Here is an 18374-nt window from a genome sequence, read left to right on the forward strand (position 1 = left end):
GTGAACCATGAAAACTTCAGTTTTTAAACTGCATTTTAAACAGATTCTGTGCACTGGCAAAGGCAGCACAGCGAGCTCTGTCTTGAAAAAATATATATATAAAAAGATAAAGCATATCTCTAGAGGAAAACAATCATTAGATTGGAATAAATAAATAAATACCTCTCTTTGAAGTGATTTTAATCTAATCTGGCTGCGGGATATAATCTTAACAGCACACGTACTGCAGGATGCTCCACAAAATAGCAGGTTTAGACATGTGAACAGATTTTTTTTCTCCTAAGATTTATTAATAATTAAATCAAAGCATGTTAAGCTTAAGAGGGATTTGCAGTGCTTGGGATTTGGGGGTAACTGGCACATCTTCACAATGACTATTACCTTCAGCCTTACTTGCACATCAGGATGTTTTCTGGTCCAGGCAGCACAGTGTCCCCTGTCACCACAAGGCTCACCAGGATGGAAGAACCACTGCCCAGGGATATCCCTGCAGAGCTAGGAATCAGTTCCAGCAGAACTTACCACAATATTGCCTTTCTTGCCTTAAAAATTTATCATTTTCTGAATTATAATCAACATTTAACATCTCTGTGCTTCTCAGACCAGGTGGTACTTTTACAACCTAGAGTAAAATCTAGATGTAAAGCAACTACTAGGAAATTTCTAACACAGTTTTATCATCACATAAACGGACCACATATACAGTCATTGCCAAGTTTTTAGATACACCAGCCTCTGAAACTCCTGAGAGGCCTTACAGGGTGAGAACACAAAGGAAACAACTCCCCTCAAACCACCCCTGGCCACCTAAAACATGGGAAACTGAGCTGGTAAAGTCTAAAGTTAGGTTCCTGAAAGTAAACACACATGTTTGAAATTCCACGATTAACTGTGGGCTTGTTCACAAAGCCCCGAGGCCAGGAGGAAGTGCAGGGGGAGCATCCACCCACACACAAAAGAAAAAAACTCCAAACTATTCCAAGTTTCCAGCACCCTGGGGTCCCGAAAGCCTCTGTGTGAGGGTTGTTAAAGGCTTGTGGCTGCTGGGCTTTGCTCCTCCTCTGCTCTCCAGTCACAAGGCACTTCCATGAAGCTCCATCCCCACCCTGAAGTTCCAGGGATTTAGGGCAGCCCCTGAGCAGCACATGCCAAGTTCAGAGCACATCAATGCTGCAGGCAACAACAAAAACTAACCCGGGCTGGGAAGTTTCTTTGGTACAAATGTCTGCAAGAGCTTGCCAGGAAACGTAATTGAATCCTGGCCAATTTTCATGCTCCGAGGGAAACTCAGTGTCTCATTTACCCCCCGGCAGGCTGCTCGACACCAAGGAGAATAATTCCTTTTCCTTCTACCAAAGTAACCTAAAATGTAGGGGTTTCAAAGACTTGTTCATGTCAACGGCAGACATTGAACCCTCCTGCCAACCTCAGCACTCAGTAAAACCCCTTCCAGGCAGCCATGCTTTGCTTGACAGTGTCTAGACCCATCCTGCAGGCTTCCTGCCTTTTTCCAGCTCTAAAACTGCCCTTTATTCTTGGGCACTTACCAGAATGGCCCTTTCCCAGGACTGCTGAAGAGCCAGAGATAAATCTTAGCATTTCCTGGAAGAAAATTACCAAACTAGCACTGTATTCATCACCGGCTGGTATCACATCCTCTTAATGCTTTATAAATGGAAAGCTGCGAAACAGTGGGCAGAGGAGTTGCCCTCTGAAATGGCAATAAATCACAATAGCACGGAGTGGACTTGGGGATAAATAACTAGGAAACTGAACAATAGAAAGTCGCCTTTTGTAGCACAGGGAGTGCACTGTCAGCACCTGCCAGCACAGGACCTTTGGCTTTCTGCATTCAGGTGGACCTTTTGTGGAGCCCTTGCAACAGTTTCGATCAAAATCAATTTTTGCTTCTTGCCATTTAATTAACTATGATTTTGCTTGTAAACCACGTCACCTTTCAGGCTGACCTCCATTTATAATGTTACTCAGGCAACAAAATTAGTTTGGTGGGGAAGGCAGGGAGAATTGAAATGCTGCCATAGCACAGCTCGGCTCCTCTCTCCGAGCTGGGATGGCAACGCCCAAAAACGAAGGAAAAGCAGCTTTGGGGTAACAGCACTTAAATGGAATATTGCTCATATCACACTCCTCATGCCCAAGGGCTACTAATGCTTCTAGGTGAGCAATTTGGAACAGGATGCAGAACACTAAAAAAAGCCAGGGAGGCAGCTCTAAGCTTCGGGTATTGCCACGTGTGACATCAGCTCCATCAAATTCACTCCTTGGATAAAGCAGCAGCCAGCTCAAGGTTATGATCTTTGAGTTTAAAAAGCCTTTTTTTAGGTCTGTCCCATGAGATTATTTTAAAACACAGTACTACGCATCTGCCAAGGAGTAGAACAGTTGGCTTTAATTGTAAGATGGATTTTTACATAGCTTCTGACCTTTCATCTAATTGAGGCCTGAAGAAGAAAAAAAAGAGGAAAAGCTATACGTCACTTCAGTTATTAAAATCCATCAAGCTCAGACTTTAGCCTTGGGATAACCACAGCCAAAAAATTGACTTGCAAGTAATTATCACTGCTATCTGCAATAAAAGTTAATTGGACATAATTGAACTAAAGCCCTAATCTGAATGAAGCTGTTGCTGGCAAGAAGCCTGCTCCTGCCTGCACTCTGCAAATGGAACTGCTAGCAGGAAAATGGACAAACACGAGGCTGCTTTACAGTCTGCCCAGTGCAAATCAGAGCAGTTCTGCAAACAGCTCGTTAGCTGGGCCAAGATAAAGCCATTATGAGGGCCTGTCCTCACCCAACACACCCTCCAACTACACCCAAACAGGGCGATGGTGCAGAGTTACAAAAAACAAGTTTCAGTTTTATAGACCTGTTAATTACAGGCACTGAAACACAAGATTCACGTCACCAGACGCTGTTTTTATCAGCTCCTGAACGCTGTCAATACCAGTACAAATAATGTACTTTTTGAGCACGTAAAGATACCGACTCAAAAGGTTTTCAGTGCTGATAATTTACCACCTTCATGCAGTTCAATAGCCTTTCCTGTTGCAGGACCAGCTTCTTTCATCTCTGCAGCAGAGCAGACAATTAGCTGCTTTCTGTGCTCAGCCCATGCAGGTGGCTGGGGGAAGGGAGCGTTCTACTCAATTCCTGCTGATTCGTCCATTTATATTTTGCATTTTTGTTCACTAACAGACCAGAAAGCGGTTGTCAAACCCCGTGGTACCCCAGAACTTCTTTACAATTTTAATTATTAACACTCTGTCCTTCACCAAAGCATATCAAAGCACTTAACAAACATTACTGGAGCCACATAACCGCTCTGACACAAGAAAAACTGCACATAACTCCTTTTACAGCTGGCTTCAGGTTTTTGGGCCACATTTATGTTAGAACAGTGGTCTCCTGATGATGGACTGGTCTATGACAGGAGAGATGGAGGGAAGTATCTGGCTGACCACAGGTTCCTGACATAATTTTGGATGAAGCATTTGCCATGGTCACTCTTTATTTAAAGGACAGCAGTGGGTGACAGTTTTCTACCACTGAAGACTGTGAAGAAAATGAAACTGTAAAGCATTTAACACCACCTTGACTTCTCACATCAGGCTGACAAGGTCACAGTCTGGACAAATGGACACAGATCACCTTTCCCTGCCCTGAGCACCACTTGCTCCTCTCCATCTTCACAGCCCAGAACAGAACTTCACAGACCAAGAAAGCTGCAAGGAAGAACCAGTGACATCAATTCCCTTTCATGACCCAAATCAGTGGCTTACTTTACTTTGCTCAAAGCCCTCACCTCTTTTTAAGAGTATTTTTAGATTTAACTCTGTATTCTGCAACGTGGCAGGAGCTGACAGACAACAGAGGAGTAAAGTAGGTCTTGCCAGGAGTTGCAGGCCACTCCTAAGGTGAAGGAAAGATGTAGAAAAGACAAGTCAGGACAATTGTAGGGCCTGGCCAAAGCTTCAAATGAGGATTTCTGGCTGTGCTTGAAACACAAATACTAGTGGTCAGTTGTGAGACAGACGAGATACTACTTTTACCATGGGAACATATGCAAGAAATAGGAAAATCGACCTGCCTGAAGTCAAAAGCAATTTGAATAACTTTGTATCTGCCTCCTCTCAATTTTCACTACGCTAAAGCACTCTGACCTTTAATTAACTTTCTCCTTTTATATGGTAACTTCCAACTTCAATTTTTTCATGCTGTACTGGTGGGAAATGGGGATGAAGACACAGCCTGGTGTGTATTTTATGGGTGTATATGGCTCCATGGATATTTGGGGAGGGAGCAAAGATGCTCCAGTTGAACCACAGCAGTTAAGAGCACAGGCCAGCATTGTCACCAAAATAACTTGCCCTGGATATCAGGCTTGCATTTTTATTTTCAAAATGCAAAACAGACTCCCTACCCTCCGCTGTAACATTCACAAAAGATCTCATTTTCCTCAACAAGATACTGTCAGGCACAAACAAATATTCCTTCCTCCCAAGCACCCATTACCCTCGGGGCAAACTAAACCCAACTTCTTCCTACATGCTCGAGCAGCATCTCCAACATCACAGCAGCTCTGAAATACAGAACAAGACTCACAGACACGAGCCTGCCTGTTCCCATGTGAACATGAGGGAAAATTAAGGTTAGTTGAGATGACTTCCATCCAAAGGAAACCCAGAACAGCCCAGCCTCTGCCAAACTACAGGATGCTGCTCACACATCCCCCAGTGGAGGTACCACGCATTCCCACCAACAGACATTCTCCATCCTTTATGCAACTTCCTTCTGCCTTCAAGTGATAAGAAACCAAAATACACACTGACCCCTTTCCCATAGGGGACAGCCTGCAGTTATAACCTCAACATCCTCAGCAGGAACAGGGTTATGTGCAGCTTTCCTACGTGTTCCATGTGTGGGAGAAGCACAGGGCCATAATTCTGGGCTTTCCTTCACCACACAGGACATGCAAGAAATGTCAGCTTCCTCATGCCACTCTTGGGCAGAATTCCTCCCTCTCGGCTTTCTTGCTTTCCCAGACCTGAAAAGGAAGTTTTTTTTTAGGTACAGCAAACAGCTGTTTAGGCAAAGGGGAAAGGAAAGATGAAACAGTTCCCTCTCCTGTGGCTGCTTCACAAAGATCACCAGTTTCATTATCTCTTCTCACTCCACACTTACTCTGTGAAAGCCCTGAATTAAAGACTTAATCATGACTTACAGAAATCCTTGTGGCTGCACATGACAGAAGGAAGACAGTTTTCCTTCTAAAATATTGTTAGAAGTTATAGATTACGACAGTTCCTGGGTAGGAAAGCAGCTATCTTTCCCTGTTTATTCCAAGCTGATTATTAAAAAAAAAAAAAAAAAAAATCAGAGCTAACTTTGAACAAATTTTACCTCTATTCAACAGACAAACAACAGAGCAGACATTTGTTAGCTATTGAAAAATATGTTTTGAGTCCTGTTTTAAAAATAGATCCACTTGAAAATGAGAAATATTTGCAAATAAGATGAGGCAGAATGCATTATACTTCATAACAAAAGAAAAACTGAACTTGTATATAAAGGAATAAAAATAGGAAATGACTCACTTTTGGACCAGGTGTGCTGGTGGTGTGTGAACATAGGCTCAGAGGGAGGATGGATTTTGGTTTGCACTGGTCATGCATGTGAACCACTCTGACCTGTACAATCACACTGACAGCTTGGTTTAGGATTTCTCTCTCTGGATACTGAATTGTGGTCCCACACGTGGTGAAATTTTAACAGCCCATTTACAAAACCAGCAGTGAAAAATACATTTTTAAGATCCAAAACTGGAGATCTCTGTCTGATTATGCACAGTGACAGAGCTTCCTGCTGGACCACAAACACATCAGCTCTTGGATACACATCTTATCATTTGTAAGGGCAAGATAAGGCCTCCTTCTGTAGTTGGAGATACGGTGCAGCCAGCTGCAAAGATGAAAAGCATTTTAAGAACCTCAAACAGAAGCTGCAACACATGTACAAAACACCCACCAGCAGAAAATAGAAGCCATCAGGTGAATACCAAAGAGCTGGACCAGACATTTGGGTGGTGTTTTCCTGTCAACCTTCACAACAAGGTGCTGGTGTCCTGCTGGCTTGTCCTGACACAGACCTAATGTCCTTATCAATCTCCCAGCAAACTCAAAGGCCACCTCGTAACAACTCCATAGAAGAAAGGACAGGAAATAAATTAGTGGTGAGCTACTGTAAAGAGTCTCTGCTGTTCTCACTGCTTTCCTGAGAAGCATGAAAAACGGCCACTTGCACAGCTGGCAGTTCAAAACAGCCACAGGGAAAGCAAGGTGAACGTGCAAGGTGCTTTCAAAGCCTCTGCACACCACAAGCACCAGAGGTTTTTGTCTGAAGACCTGATAAAACATTTCAGCACAATCTCACCTGACTCCTTCAGCAGCAGCCAACACACCACCTTTACCTGAAGTTTATATTCATGAAATGTTTCTTTTTTCACAGAAAGTTTTACAGACTATAGGATGTTTTTGTTTGCTTTTGTGCATCTTTCCTCCTCTGCACTTGCCTTTTCCTTTAAAAAAAACAAACCAACATACACAGAGAAATAAATTAATTGTACAGACAGGACACTGAGAGAGCTGAAACTGTACCAAAGGCAGGGAGATCCCTTGGCATGGCAAACACAATGTGGCTGTGTGGGAGAAGAGAACAAACACTGCTGCTGCAGCCTGCACCTCAACATCAGACAGAGCACAAAGGTGAGCTCCTGGTAACCCATCTCCCACAGCCCTGACCTCCACTGTGCAGCTCCCACTAAAAGTATCCCCAGGTTTTAATTTCCAATTTGTCTTTCCAGCCACAGAATTGCTTCAGTCAACAAATTCAAAAAGGTAAATTTTTCTACCTCCAATTAACTGCATTAGTAGTGTTTATAACTACGTGATTGATAAACGCTCTACAGAAGCTGTAATTAATGTATTTTTTCCTTGGAACACACACCGAACCCCTTGGCACTCAGACACTTAATGAAAAGCAATTTATCAACTTGCTTTGAACAGCTGAATCTGACTCCTTAAGGCAGAGGAGTAACACACTTTGCTTTGAGCAGCACCACTCCGAGACGGGAGCGAGCCACCGCGCCACCGCGAATGCCATCAGACACCGCTGGGATCTGGATCGGGATGACAGCGACCAGAGCTCTCATCTCCCTGCCTGTGATTCAGTCTGGCTTAACTGGGATCCTCTCCTCCTGGGATGCAGTGGAGCAGGAGATTCGTGCAGATGTGCTGTTTGCAGGATGGGGGATCGGGAGCGCCTCTTGAGGACGAAGTTCCGAATTCTGCCATGCCTGGCACGCGCGCGCCGGGAAGCAGCAGCAGCAGCAGCTCCGAGTATTTCAGCCTGGACATGTGCTCAGCTGCTCACAAAGCAGACAAAAATAAAGTGCTTACAGAGTGTTTGAATGCTAATTTCTCAAATTGAGCCTTGCTTTGTATAGTTGACATATGGAGGAAAAAAAAAAAAAAAGAGGGGAAAAAGAAGCATTTAGGAGGAAAAGTTTGACATCACGGAATATTTTATGTTGGTATTAACCACTGGAGGGGATTAACCAGCCTTCAAAGCCTAAAATCTAAACTCTCATTTCTGAGAGTATAGGCTGGAGATTTCCAGTACAGGAACTGGTCTGTACTCCATGTGGCAGACTGAATGTAAGGATTACATATTTCCATTGCACATGTAAGCCTGTTTCCCATTCCTGCAGGGTCCTGCTCTCTTCCATTTGTCTTTTGATGCAGATAAAAGCTAATGCAGATTGCAACTGCTGATACAGAGAAAGGCACAAGACACAGCGAGCCTTTGGACTAAGGAAAAAAGGGACTCAGGTCCAGACTGCTCGAGCACGTCAAGAGATTGTCTTTGAAACTATAAAACTAGAAATGAAAGCACTGCGTTTTTATTTGATTTGATCAAAGAGACTAGAAAGGAGGGGGGAAAAAAATCACATCTTATAGATGCAGGGTAGCATTTAACTACTTCACACACGATCCGGCACCAGCTGATCTCATACAGATATGAATTTGGAGGAAAAACAAAGAGGTAAAGTCACTCCAGCTCTGCAGACACTGCCTGCACAGATCACTGCTCCAGGCTCTGCAAAGAGCAACAGGAACGTGTTTCAAAGCCAGAGAGCCACTGGAAGCACATACCCAGCCCTCACCACGGGCACAGGCTTCCAGTCTCCAGCGAAGAGCAGAGGAGTGAGCTCCTGTCAAATCACAGAAAATAGACTCTGGATGTAACAGCTACTTGAATAAATCACTGATGACTCCCTGTTCCAGTGCTCTGACTGTGGGACAGCAGCACACCGTGGCAATCTTCCCAAGGAGGGCTTTGGACTGCAAGCTGCAAAGGGACAAGACCGAAATCCTTGAAGGGAGCATCTGCTCCAGCATGTGCTTGGCACCAGGAGAGGAGGCTCTGCAGAAATACAAATGGCACCACAGGTAGCAGCTCTGCAAATCCCAAATTGCAGCAGGGAAAAAACAGATACCTATCGCTGCCACATTCCCTAAGAAAACAGATTTTAAGTATCTGCTCATGGAAATTTCTGACTGCAGAAGGGGAAGCATTTAGATTGCCTCTGGGCTGAAACCATCTAGGTCTTTGCCTTTCACTAAAAATTAAGCAGAAGTCATTTTAACGAGGCAGGCAGACAACAGTCTTGCACAGGAGATCAAAAAGCTCTCCAGATGTTTATTTTAAATGAAATTCAGAAGCCAGTATAAACCAGATTTTAAACACTGAATAATCCTTACCATAATTTGCAAGAGAAAAACAGGCAAAAGGTTCCATCCTACTGCTCTGAAACTCTCCAGGAACATGCAGGGTTGGATTTTGCTCCTAGACTCTTCAGATAAGAATCTGAAATATGAACAACTCCACACTGCAATCTGATGGCTGCTAAGAATGTTTTTCCCCTGTGCTGTACACTTGGATGCTCAACACATACACCCAGGGGCACCCCATGTGAAGGAAGTCTCTGACCTTCCTCATCAAGACTGTGCAAAATTATGGATTGAAAAGTATCTAAAAATGTCAGTCCTAAATCTTAAACTTCTCCTCCTCTTGCTGCTTTCACTGAATGCCTCCTGATTGTGCAAAAGCAGAATATTCAGGCGTCAATCTAAGTAGTTTGGGTGTTACGCTGACAATGTCTCTGGAGAGGGGAAGAGAAGAGAGGACAGATTTCCAATAGCTCAGACACTTCCCTGGAAGCAAAAGCTGCTACACAGAAAGGAGATAAATAAAGAGGGAAAGTAACACGCCAGAGAACTCTCACCAAGGTCATGTCAGGATGCTGAACCTCCCCATCTGCAGGGGAAGATTGAGATGCCTGCTCCGCCACACATATCCACTCCCCTGTTGGCAACAACAGCCCTCATTAAACCAAACCGGTTCTAGCCATGAAAGGAAGGACATTGGGAAGATGATATTAGCTCACAAATGCAAAAGGAAAACCCAACAGAGGCAGTCCTGGATGGGTGCCCTCTGCAGCAAAATACAGCCCCCACGGCAGGTGCAGAGAGCCCCTGCACGACCTGGGAACAGGCAACACAGCAAAAGGATGGACAGATCTGCTCTGATCAATGCTAACAGCTCCTGGCTTGCAGCACAGAGGTGATTCCACACCCATTCACTCAGCAGAACAGGGATCCTGCCAGGAACAGGAGCTTTTAGGACTTTGCTGCTGCACAGGGTGACCCACAGGTTGCAGTTCCACCTTGCTTTGCAATCAGGGCTGCGGACATGAGGCAGAACCCTGCAGACAGACCCTGCCAAGAAACAACAGCCCTACCCCCCAAACATTGTATCAGTTACTGCTGTGCCCTTAATAAGAGTGTTTCTTGCTCGTTTCAGCAATCTGAAAGACACGCTGGGCAAAATTTCAAGCTATGACAAAGTGATCTTATCACTTCTGTGCTGTTCTCGCTACACAAGCCCCTGATTCAGCAGCACGTAATAAAATCTTCATTTGCATGAAAAGCACTCTCTGATCACAAAGTCTTCTGTTCGACAGCCCTCTTCCCATCCACAGTGTAAAGATGCAAGCACCACTGTCATTTTGCCTGTGACTGAGGTGGAATATTTTATTTATGTTTTATTTGGAGAGGCTCTCAATGCTTTAATGCCATCTTTTCGTAAAAGAAAAAAAAACCAACCCAGTATTTTTGAATAAAACAAAAGCTGCACACATCCCAACTATGCAAGTACTGTGAAGTTCACTCAGTATGCTCACACCTGTATTTTTAATAACCGTGTCATGTGAAGGACATTTCATATCAGCACAAGGTGACCATGAACAGTTGTAAAATGCCTTTTGTATTCAACAAGTCCAGCCTTTTGCAGTTTGCCTTTAGAGTGCTCGGTGTCATGACACACAGCACTCAGAGGATGTATTTCAAAGGAAAGGAAGGTGTAGCCATGCAAAGAACAATGCACTGCCCGCAACAAGATTAATCGCTGTCATGGGAAACCAATAAAACCAGTATCTTGTTATCTTTCCCTACAAAGGGACTGTTAAAGCTTAACTATATTAGGAAACTTTTTCCTTTGGACTAAACCATGAGCCTAATGTATGTGGGCATCCCACATGCCAGCATATGCCATTAATTGGCTCTCGCCTGACGCCGCAGGAGAAAGTCCAACGTTCCAGAGGCAGCGCGGAGCTTTCACACAGCCAGCCCGTGCCCTCTCCTGAACACAGCTCTGTCACCAAGGCCAGCCCCAGCTCCCTGTCCCGTGCCAGGTGACACCAGCTCCCGTTCCCACCTGTTAACCGTGTCCCACGTACGCACCCCAACATCACACCCGGCTCCGAGCGAACTCAGCCCAAGCAGAAATACCTTTCATCACGTCAGCAGTGCGGTCCCCATTTAGAAACGCTTTTCTTTCACGTTAATCCAGTGCCAAAACGTGGTGGTGTGGGCTGTGCTGATCCAGAAACGGTGCTAAGGATGCTGCTGCCTCCTGTCTATCACCGCACGCCTCATCTCGCGCATGGCCAGGCAGTGACGGCCCTGCGACAACAGGCACTTTAAATTGGGCAGCTCAGCAGCACATGTACACTGAATTTTTGAACAAGCTATTCTAAGCTGCTTTGCTAGCAATTTCTGGCCTGTGCAGTTTGAAAGCGCACGGTTCTGGCCCTCACAAAGAGCAGACCTGTAAATGACATCTTGAGGATTAAGCTGATTGAGATGCAATTTGCCTAGCAACCATTCATTAAGCAGAGTTCAGAAACAGGCCAGCAATCTATTCCACCTCCTTATCTGAGCAGTAAACAGATAACAGTCTCTACTGTGTCCTCTATGCTCCAGCTCAGACACATTGTAAACAGATTTTTCAGAAGTTTAAACTCCTACAGTAAATCTCCGAGAACAATCCTGCTCTCCAAACACGAGGGATTCGGCTTTACCAAGTGTCTCACAAGCGAGAAACAGCTCTGGAAGGAGGGTAATGCAAATCAAATTGTGAATGCATTTGCAGTTCCTGTGCCTCCAATATTTTCTCACATCAAGCACTAAGAGCCCATCTCAGTCGTTAAAAAAAAAAAAAAGTTTAAAAAAAATCTTAATCACACAAGCATTTGGCATTGCTATTCTGATCACTGGGAAAAACTCAATAAAAATCTTATTCCCTTCCTTCATCTTCTGCAAGGAATCGATTGACACTTCCAAAGTCTTTGATAAAGGCTCCCCCGTTGCAGAGAAGAAAACAAAAGTCACGTCCTCCCTCCCATTAAGCATTTTTTCCTCATAAAATAAGCAAGACAACGCAAACGTCATCAGTGGAAATCAAACCGGCTATTTCAGCTTGAAAATTTCAGCTGAAAAGATTAAGCGAAATCATGATTTTGCATAATTGTTTCCCTGCAAGAAACATCTGATAATATCCCATTCTGCTCCAAAATTAAACAACAAAGATTAGAGCACGGATGTATTTAAGACTATATACCTGAATAGTTTGCCTTTGGTGTACAGTTCTTCTGGGAAATCACTGTGACATACAGCATGCTATTACAATTAAATATGCAAGAAAGAAGAATTAAACTGACTATGAATAATTAATACCCTACAATACTACTTCATAAAGGAAAGTCTGGCTGAATATTCCCGCAGATAAGATATACCCAAACACAAGGCACAGCAGAGCTGGCGGATTTACTTTTATGATGGGGTTTAAAACACCAAGTAACTTTATGGCTGCTACTCAATTCTAGAGAAGGTGCCAGTCATCCAAGCCTTCTCCTACTGGATTCTCATCCAGCTTCAGAAAAATGGGAAAAATGCAACTGTTGCAATAGTTGCAGCACCGCTCATCTATGTCCCAGAGGTAACAGACTTCCCAAACACTTTCCATTAAAAGGTATAAAGCAATTATCTGGCATCCCAGCAGGGACAATAAAGCAAATATGATGCAACAATTACTAGGGTGATAAGATCAGGCTAAGGTTGTGAGAAGAAACAATTAAAAAGGGTTGCAAGAGCTAAGGAATGCAGCTTGCTTTCCCAGAATCTCTCTTAAGGACAAAGATACCATCAGCTCCAAGAGTCGACCTTCCTGTTTCGAGTTTACTGTTCTGGAGGCTGCAGAACATCAGCTGCAGCAAAGCTGAAAATGGCAATTAAAAATATGGGGTATTTTTTGCACAACATCACCCCTAAATTGCATAGATCAGTATTTACTGAAGTAATTGTAAAATTGATATCCAACTGTTGGCATTTCCCATCAGACTCCGGGTCAGTGCAGTGATAACTGACACAAATACATTTGTTGCACATTTTTAGCTGGAAATGCCCAGTTCCTCTCAGTTTATCCATGCATGGCACACCCAACACCCCTTTTGGAGAGAGAGATCTGAAATGCAACCAACATTTGTGATCAATGAGGTGCAACAAGGCCCTGCCACTGGAACTGCTGAAGGTGACAGCATCCCTCTGCTCCTAGCCCCAAACTGCTCCAGGAGGGTCTTGCTCCTGCAGGATCCAACACTCCAAAGCAAACACCAGCTGAGGGTCTTTCTGAGCACAGGCAAAGCCATGTTCCAAGTATGCTGGCTTAATATTAATTTTCTATTAAAAATTAATAGGGTTAAATGAAGCTTGCAAGCCCATGGGCACCAAGGCAGTTATTTTGCTGACGCACTCGTTGCCCAGAGGAGCAGGATGTGAGCAATGGGCTGCAGAGCTCCTGCAGGATCCATGGGGCTCCTGGAGGGAACTGGGGGCTCTTCCCCACACCCCAGAGGGACCCTGGGTTCCATCAGTGCTGTGTCACCCTGTTCTACCCAGAAACTGGTAAAGAAGATGAAACCTTGATGAGATCCTGGTGAAAAACTTGGTGTCTTCCCACCTGAGATCAGCCCTCTCTGGACACTGCCTCCAAATCTCACCCATGTGCCCCTTTCCCACTTCTCAGAATGAATTCCATTGCCAACAAGAACCCTGCAAATATCCAGCATTTACATAAGCTTAACCTTCAGTGCCTATTAATGTTAACGGAAAGGGAAAAAATTAACCATGGGTGCAAGTAAAAAGACCGTATCTGCATTTCTAATTATACAGCAAAACACACCACGTGGCAATATTTCCAAGCACCTTGCTGGGAATAAAATAGCCAATGGACTGAGGCTTCCATTTGGAGTGGTGGATGCAAGAGCAACCAGCACTGAGGCTGTCAGAGTTAAGGGATGAGGACACGAGAATTAAGGGAAATGAAGTGACATATGTGAATGATGATAACAAAAAATGTTAATAATTAGAAAAACAGTCACCTTAAAAATTTAAAATTTCATGATCTCTCCCTACTTTTTAATGGCTTAGCCTACTTTTTCCAACCTAATTTGCATGATCAAAATAGGCCTCCTGCCAGGAAGCATTAAAATGGCAGCCCCCCATCGAGACAAAACTCCCTTCACCATACGAGACTGAAGGACTAATAACTATTCCTAAAAACATTTTAAATCCATTAACGTTGTTTAGCAAACACTTATTTAGAATTAGTGCCGCTATCAGAATTTGATTGAGCTCTACTAAAGTGTTTTATAAAAGCCTTTGAGGGAGGAGCAGGTCCCTCCCTAACACCTGGGCCATCTCCAACCCTCTCCAAAAAGCTGAGCACCCTCACATCTCTACACGCTTTCCATTCCAAAACCCCAAAGCATTCTCCAAGATCAACCAGACAATTCCCAACAGCTCTGCAAAGAGCCAGGCTGGGCAGCTGGAAGGACCCTCCAAGATGCACAGAGAAGCCAGACCAGAGCACACCATCCCCACCAACCTCTACACTCAGCAATTAATTAATATATACAAAAAAAACCCCTAGGTTACAAAAATATAAACCTCAATATTACTGATGTACTGGAGATTTGGATTCTAGTAGAAATACATGGTGGTTTATACAAATTTGTCCGAGCTCTGTGTTATCCTTTCAGTGCCATCTGCACAAAACCAGAGTTTTATCTGAGCATTGGATACTAAAATAAATCATTTTCTCCATATCTATGATCTTGTTGGAGACAGACGCCACAAACCTGAGAGCTGGCTAGTGCAGGCTTGTCTAGTCACAAATAAAATTACATCCACATCAATATGATTTATTTTTAATAAAAAAAAATAAGGCAAGCCAGGCTCTTCATATTGAAACAGGCTCAGCCAGCACCCTCCATGCCCACAGAAGATATCATGTACAGTGTGAAACTGTCAGAATAAAACTGGGATTTGCACTGTCATTTCCCCTAGTATGAAACACCACTACTAAGAGACACAATTTTAATTGCCATATGTAATGAAAAGTACCTGCTCATTCTCCACTTGCTGTGTTTATTGCTATTTAAATTCAGGACTACAAGTCTTGGCAGGATATTTTGTGGTGACTTCAGTTTTTTAGAGTGCCCATGCCCCAGCAGATTTTTAAGGGTGAATTTGGCTCTCCAATACAACACTCATGACCCATGAATGAGGTTCTTGGGCTCAAAGCATCTTGTCCTGAGCGTCCCCTGTGAGCAGGGACCTTGCAGTAATTAGCACAATCTGATACTGGAAACTCAACTAATTCTAACATTGATCCCTCAGGACAGCACAGCCCATGAAGTGAGAAAGGTCTGTCCCAAAAGACCCTTTGTTTCTACCTTTCAAAGTCACCAAAGGCTGGTAAATAAATTATATTCTCCAAAAGCTTTGCAAATTCCTCTCCCCAGGCTGGATATATTCTCCAACCAGCAGCCACAGCTAAAGGTTTATACAGGATCACTGAAAACACCAAATCTGTTTTATTTTCTTATACACAGCAACTTCTAACATCTGCAGTCATTGCTATGAGATTGCAAAGGATTTTATTTGCCAAGTCAAGCTGTTGAAAGGACAGATTATAAAAAATAAACACTAACCATTTTTAGATCTAACTTTCCTCCACAGACTGCGTTTTATGCCCTTTCACTGGAAATGTTACATCAGAATAAAATCAGATTTAATTGGCTCTTAAATAACTGAACAGCCACTTTAATTTTATTTCAATAGCAATAATTCATAAATCAAGCAGCTGAAATCCTAGCACGGCGTGACAAGTAAATAGAGCAGAACACAGTGAAGGAGAGCACGAACACCACATGGTGAAAGGTGATTTTTCTCAAACTTCACACGTCACCATTTTATGGACATCACAAAGGTACCACCACATAAATACTCTGATCTCAAACCTGTCACTTCATCAGCAGTAACTGCTTAACAAAGACCAGTGGGTGATGATCCTTGCCCAACTGGAACTGCTAGGCTGGGATTTTAGCCCTGGATGCAATTTCCCTCATGCACACTAGATGGAAGTATGGAAAAATCTTAATTCTTTCCTGTCTCAAATTCAAGTAGTTGAGATGTTATGTTGGACTGTCACATTCTGAGAAGCAATTTTTTTATTCTTCATCAGCAACTTCACTCTTCATTGATAAGCTCTAAGTAAAAAGATGCCCTGAAATATTAAACTAAGCAGTGTTGGAAATTAATAGTAAACATAAGAGAATATACAGCAGAAATACTAAATATATTATTCAGGCTAATTTTTAAAGTACACACATTCAATTTCTAGAGTATTTGAATAATAATCACTAATGAGATCCTTCAGAGACAATGAAGTTACTACTTCACTGTAGGAGTAATAAATATAATAATAATAATAATAATAATAATAATAACTCCAGGTTATTACAAGAAACACCACTTTGTCAATGAACAGAAACAGGGAACAGAAAAGGTATAAATGGATTCATAAATGCTGCTGCAGTTTTGACTGGAAAAAGCCCCAACAGATTTGCAGAATACAGGGGGAGAGGCACAGGGAAATAGAGAACCCGAAGTCTTGCAGAACAAGCAGATCAGAGAGCAGCAAACCTGAATGGGATTAAATTACACACAAATCTCCTGGAAACGATCTTAAAACTGACTTGTTCCAAAACAATCCATTTCTAAATTTAAACACTAAAGAGTTCGCAGACACAAAAACTAAATCAGGCAATGGTGTGACCAGGAAAAGGTGCTGCAAGAGCTGCTTTCCCTCCCCTACTCTGGCTTTTTCATATATTGATTTTCCTCCACACTCATTCACAAATGCTCAGCAGAGCTGTGAACAATTTAAAGTCAAGGGATGCACGAATTACCAGCTCCAGGAACACACCACCCATTCCAGGCAAAAGCTGAGGGCTTTGCTGTAGCTGAAGAAAATAAAAACCAACCCAGAATCAGAACACGCTGATGAGCTGGAAGTGAAGGGCAAGCAAATCCCTAATTTTCCCTGTCCACAACAAAGCCAAAGCACATGACATTCCTCCAGCTTAGAAGACAACAAATTAAGAAAACCAGTGCCAGAACAGAAGGATGAATGAAGAACAATGCTGGATAAGAGAATATAAAGTAGGCATGAAGGGCTCCCTTTTCCAGATGTTAAGAAGACAAGCTGTTTTTCATTCCAGGTTTAAAAAAAGATAAGCAGAGGAGGAAGTTTACTCTGGAGAGTGGGAGCATCTGCATAATTTTTTGAAAAAGGTTCATACAAAGATTTCCTTCCAACAGAATTTAAAGTAGATCTATACATATATAAATAGATATATGTGGTATTGGCTCAAGACAGTCACCTTACAGTATTTTTTGAAGTGTTTTCCATGCAGCAACTGTCCACAGAGAGGAACAAAATGAGTGGCAAGGGACAGGCACAGGAAAGGGCAGGACTGTGAGACACACATCCTCCAACATGCACACTCCAAGTTTAACAGCATGAAGGCAAGGAGAGGGACAGCAGGATACAGCAAAGGATGTGCTGGGGCCAGGAAATGAGAAAATAATCCACAGTGCTCAACACTGACTTATGGGATATTTTACCAACAAAAACATGCAGGAGCATTTTATTTTTTTTTTTTTTTCATGTCTGGCTCCCACCTCAGCCAGGCCAGGGAGATTGTCCCAGTATGAGGAGGGAAATGACAGAGAAACTGGATGCTAGATCACTCTGCAGAGCAGAGCACGGCGTTTCACCTATTTCCATTGCTCTCGCGTGGTTCCCAAATTAGAAACAATCAGAACCCTGCTGGAAACAATATATGGCACCTTAATTGGGTTGGCTGCACCACAGACGTCAGCAATGTATCACTTAGTAGATCATTTTCTGACTGCTGCTTTTTTTTTTTCTTTAAAACTAAAAATAGCTGCACTTTCACGGTTCACCTTTTCTGCATCACCTTTACTACAGACACCGTAAGAAATTAAATGTTAGCACTCCTTGCCCACTGAACATCCTACAGGACCCACACCTGCTGCAGGCAGGATTTGTCAACTAATTCAGCAGAATTTACTTAAAGGTTTGTCTCAGAAGTGTTGCTTTTACACAGAACCTGTTTTCTAAAACATTTCCCCCTAGTACACCCATCAATGCATCTATTTAAAAGCCTGGAACAGTTCACTTATCTCTAAATACATCAACAACCCAGCGCTCCACACATTCCAGGCACTCCAGAATCCCTGCACGGGACTCGGGAACTCACATGAAAAATCTTCCCCAGTTTTCATCCCCCAGAGTTACACCCCCACTATTGCCTACCAAATCCACGCTGCAGCCAAACTGCATTCCTGAGAAATTCTTCCAAGAATGAAATATCACCATTTTCCTCATAAACCCTGGAAACTTGGATTAATCCTCACGCACACAGCATAAACAAGTTAAGCAATGGGAATACATAAACCAAGAATAATTCTGAAGCACAATGGGGGAATAATTATAGCAAACACAGAACAAATACAAAATGAGTG

The 18374-nt window shown here is 43.1% G+C and overlaps 1 protein-coding gene across 6 annotated transcripts in view; it reads right to left on the minus strand.

Moving 5' to 3' along the window:
• FAM222B (family with sequence similarity 222 member B) overlaps positions 1–18374 on the minus strand; it is a 36230-nt gene that overhangs the window by 14077 nt on the left and 3779 nt on the right. The window contains exon 1 of one of the 6 annotated variants that reach the window (XM_063173694.1): positions 10929–11117. The exons of 4 other annotated variants lie outside the window; for them this stretch is intronic. In XM_063173694.1, coding sequence (XP_063029764.1) covers positions 10929–10935 — 7 coding nt within the window. In that variant the 5' untranslated portion in view covers positions 10936–11117. Of the gene's footprint in view, positions 1–5615; positions 5934–10928; positions 11118–18374 lie in introns of those variants that run through there. One more of the 6 variants, XM_063173693.1, reaches the window with a different exon arrangement.

The sequence above is a fragment of the Melospiza melodia genome, chromosome 21 (genome assembly GCF_035770615.1).
Source record: "Melospiza melodia melodia isolate bMelMel2 chromosome 21, bMelMel2.pri, whole genome shotgun sequence".
Taxonomy (NCBI): domain Eukaryota; kingdom Metazoa; phylum Chordata; class Aves; order Passeriformes; family Passerellidae; genus Melospiza; species Melospiza melodia.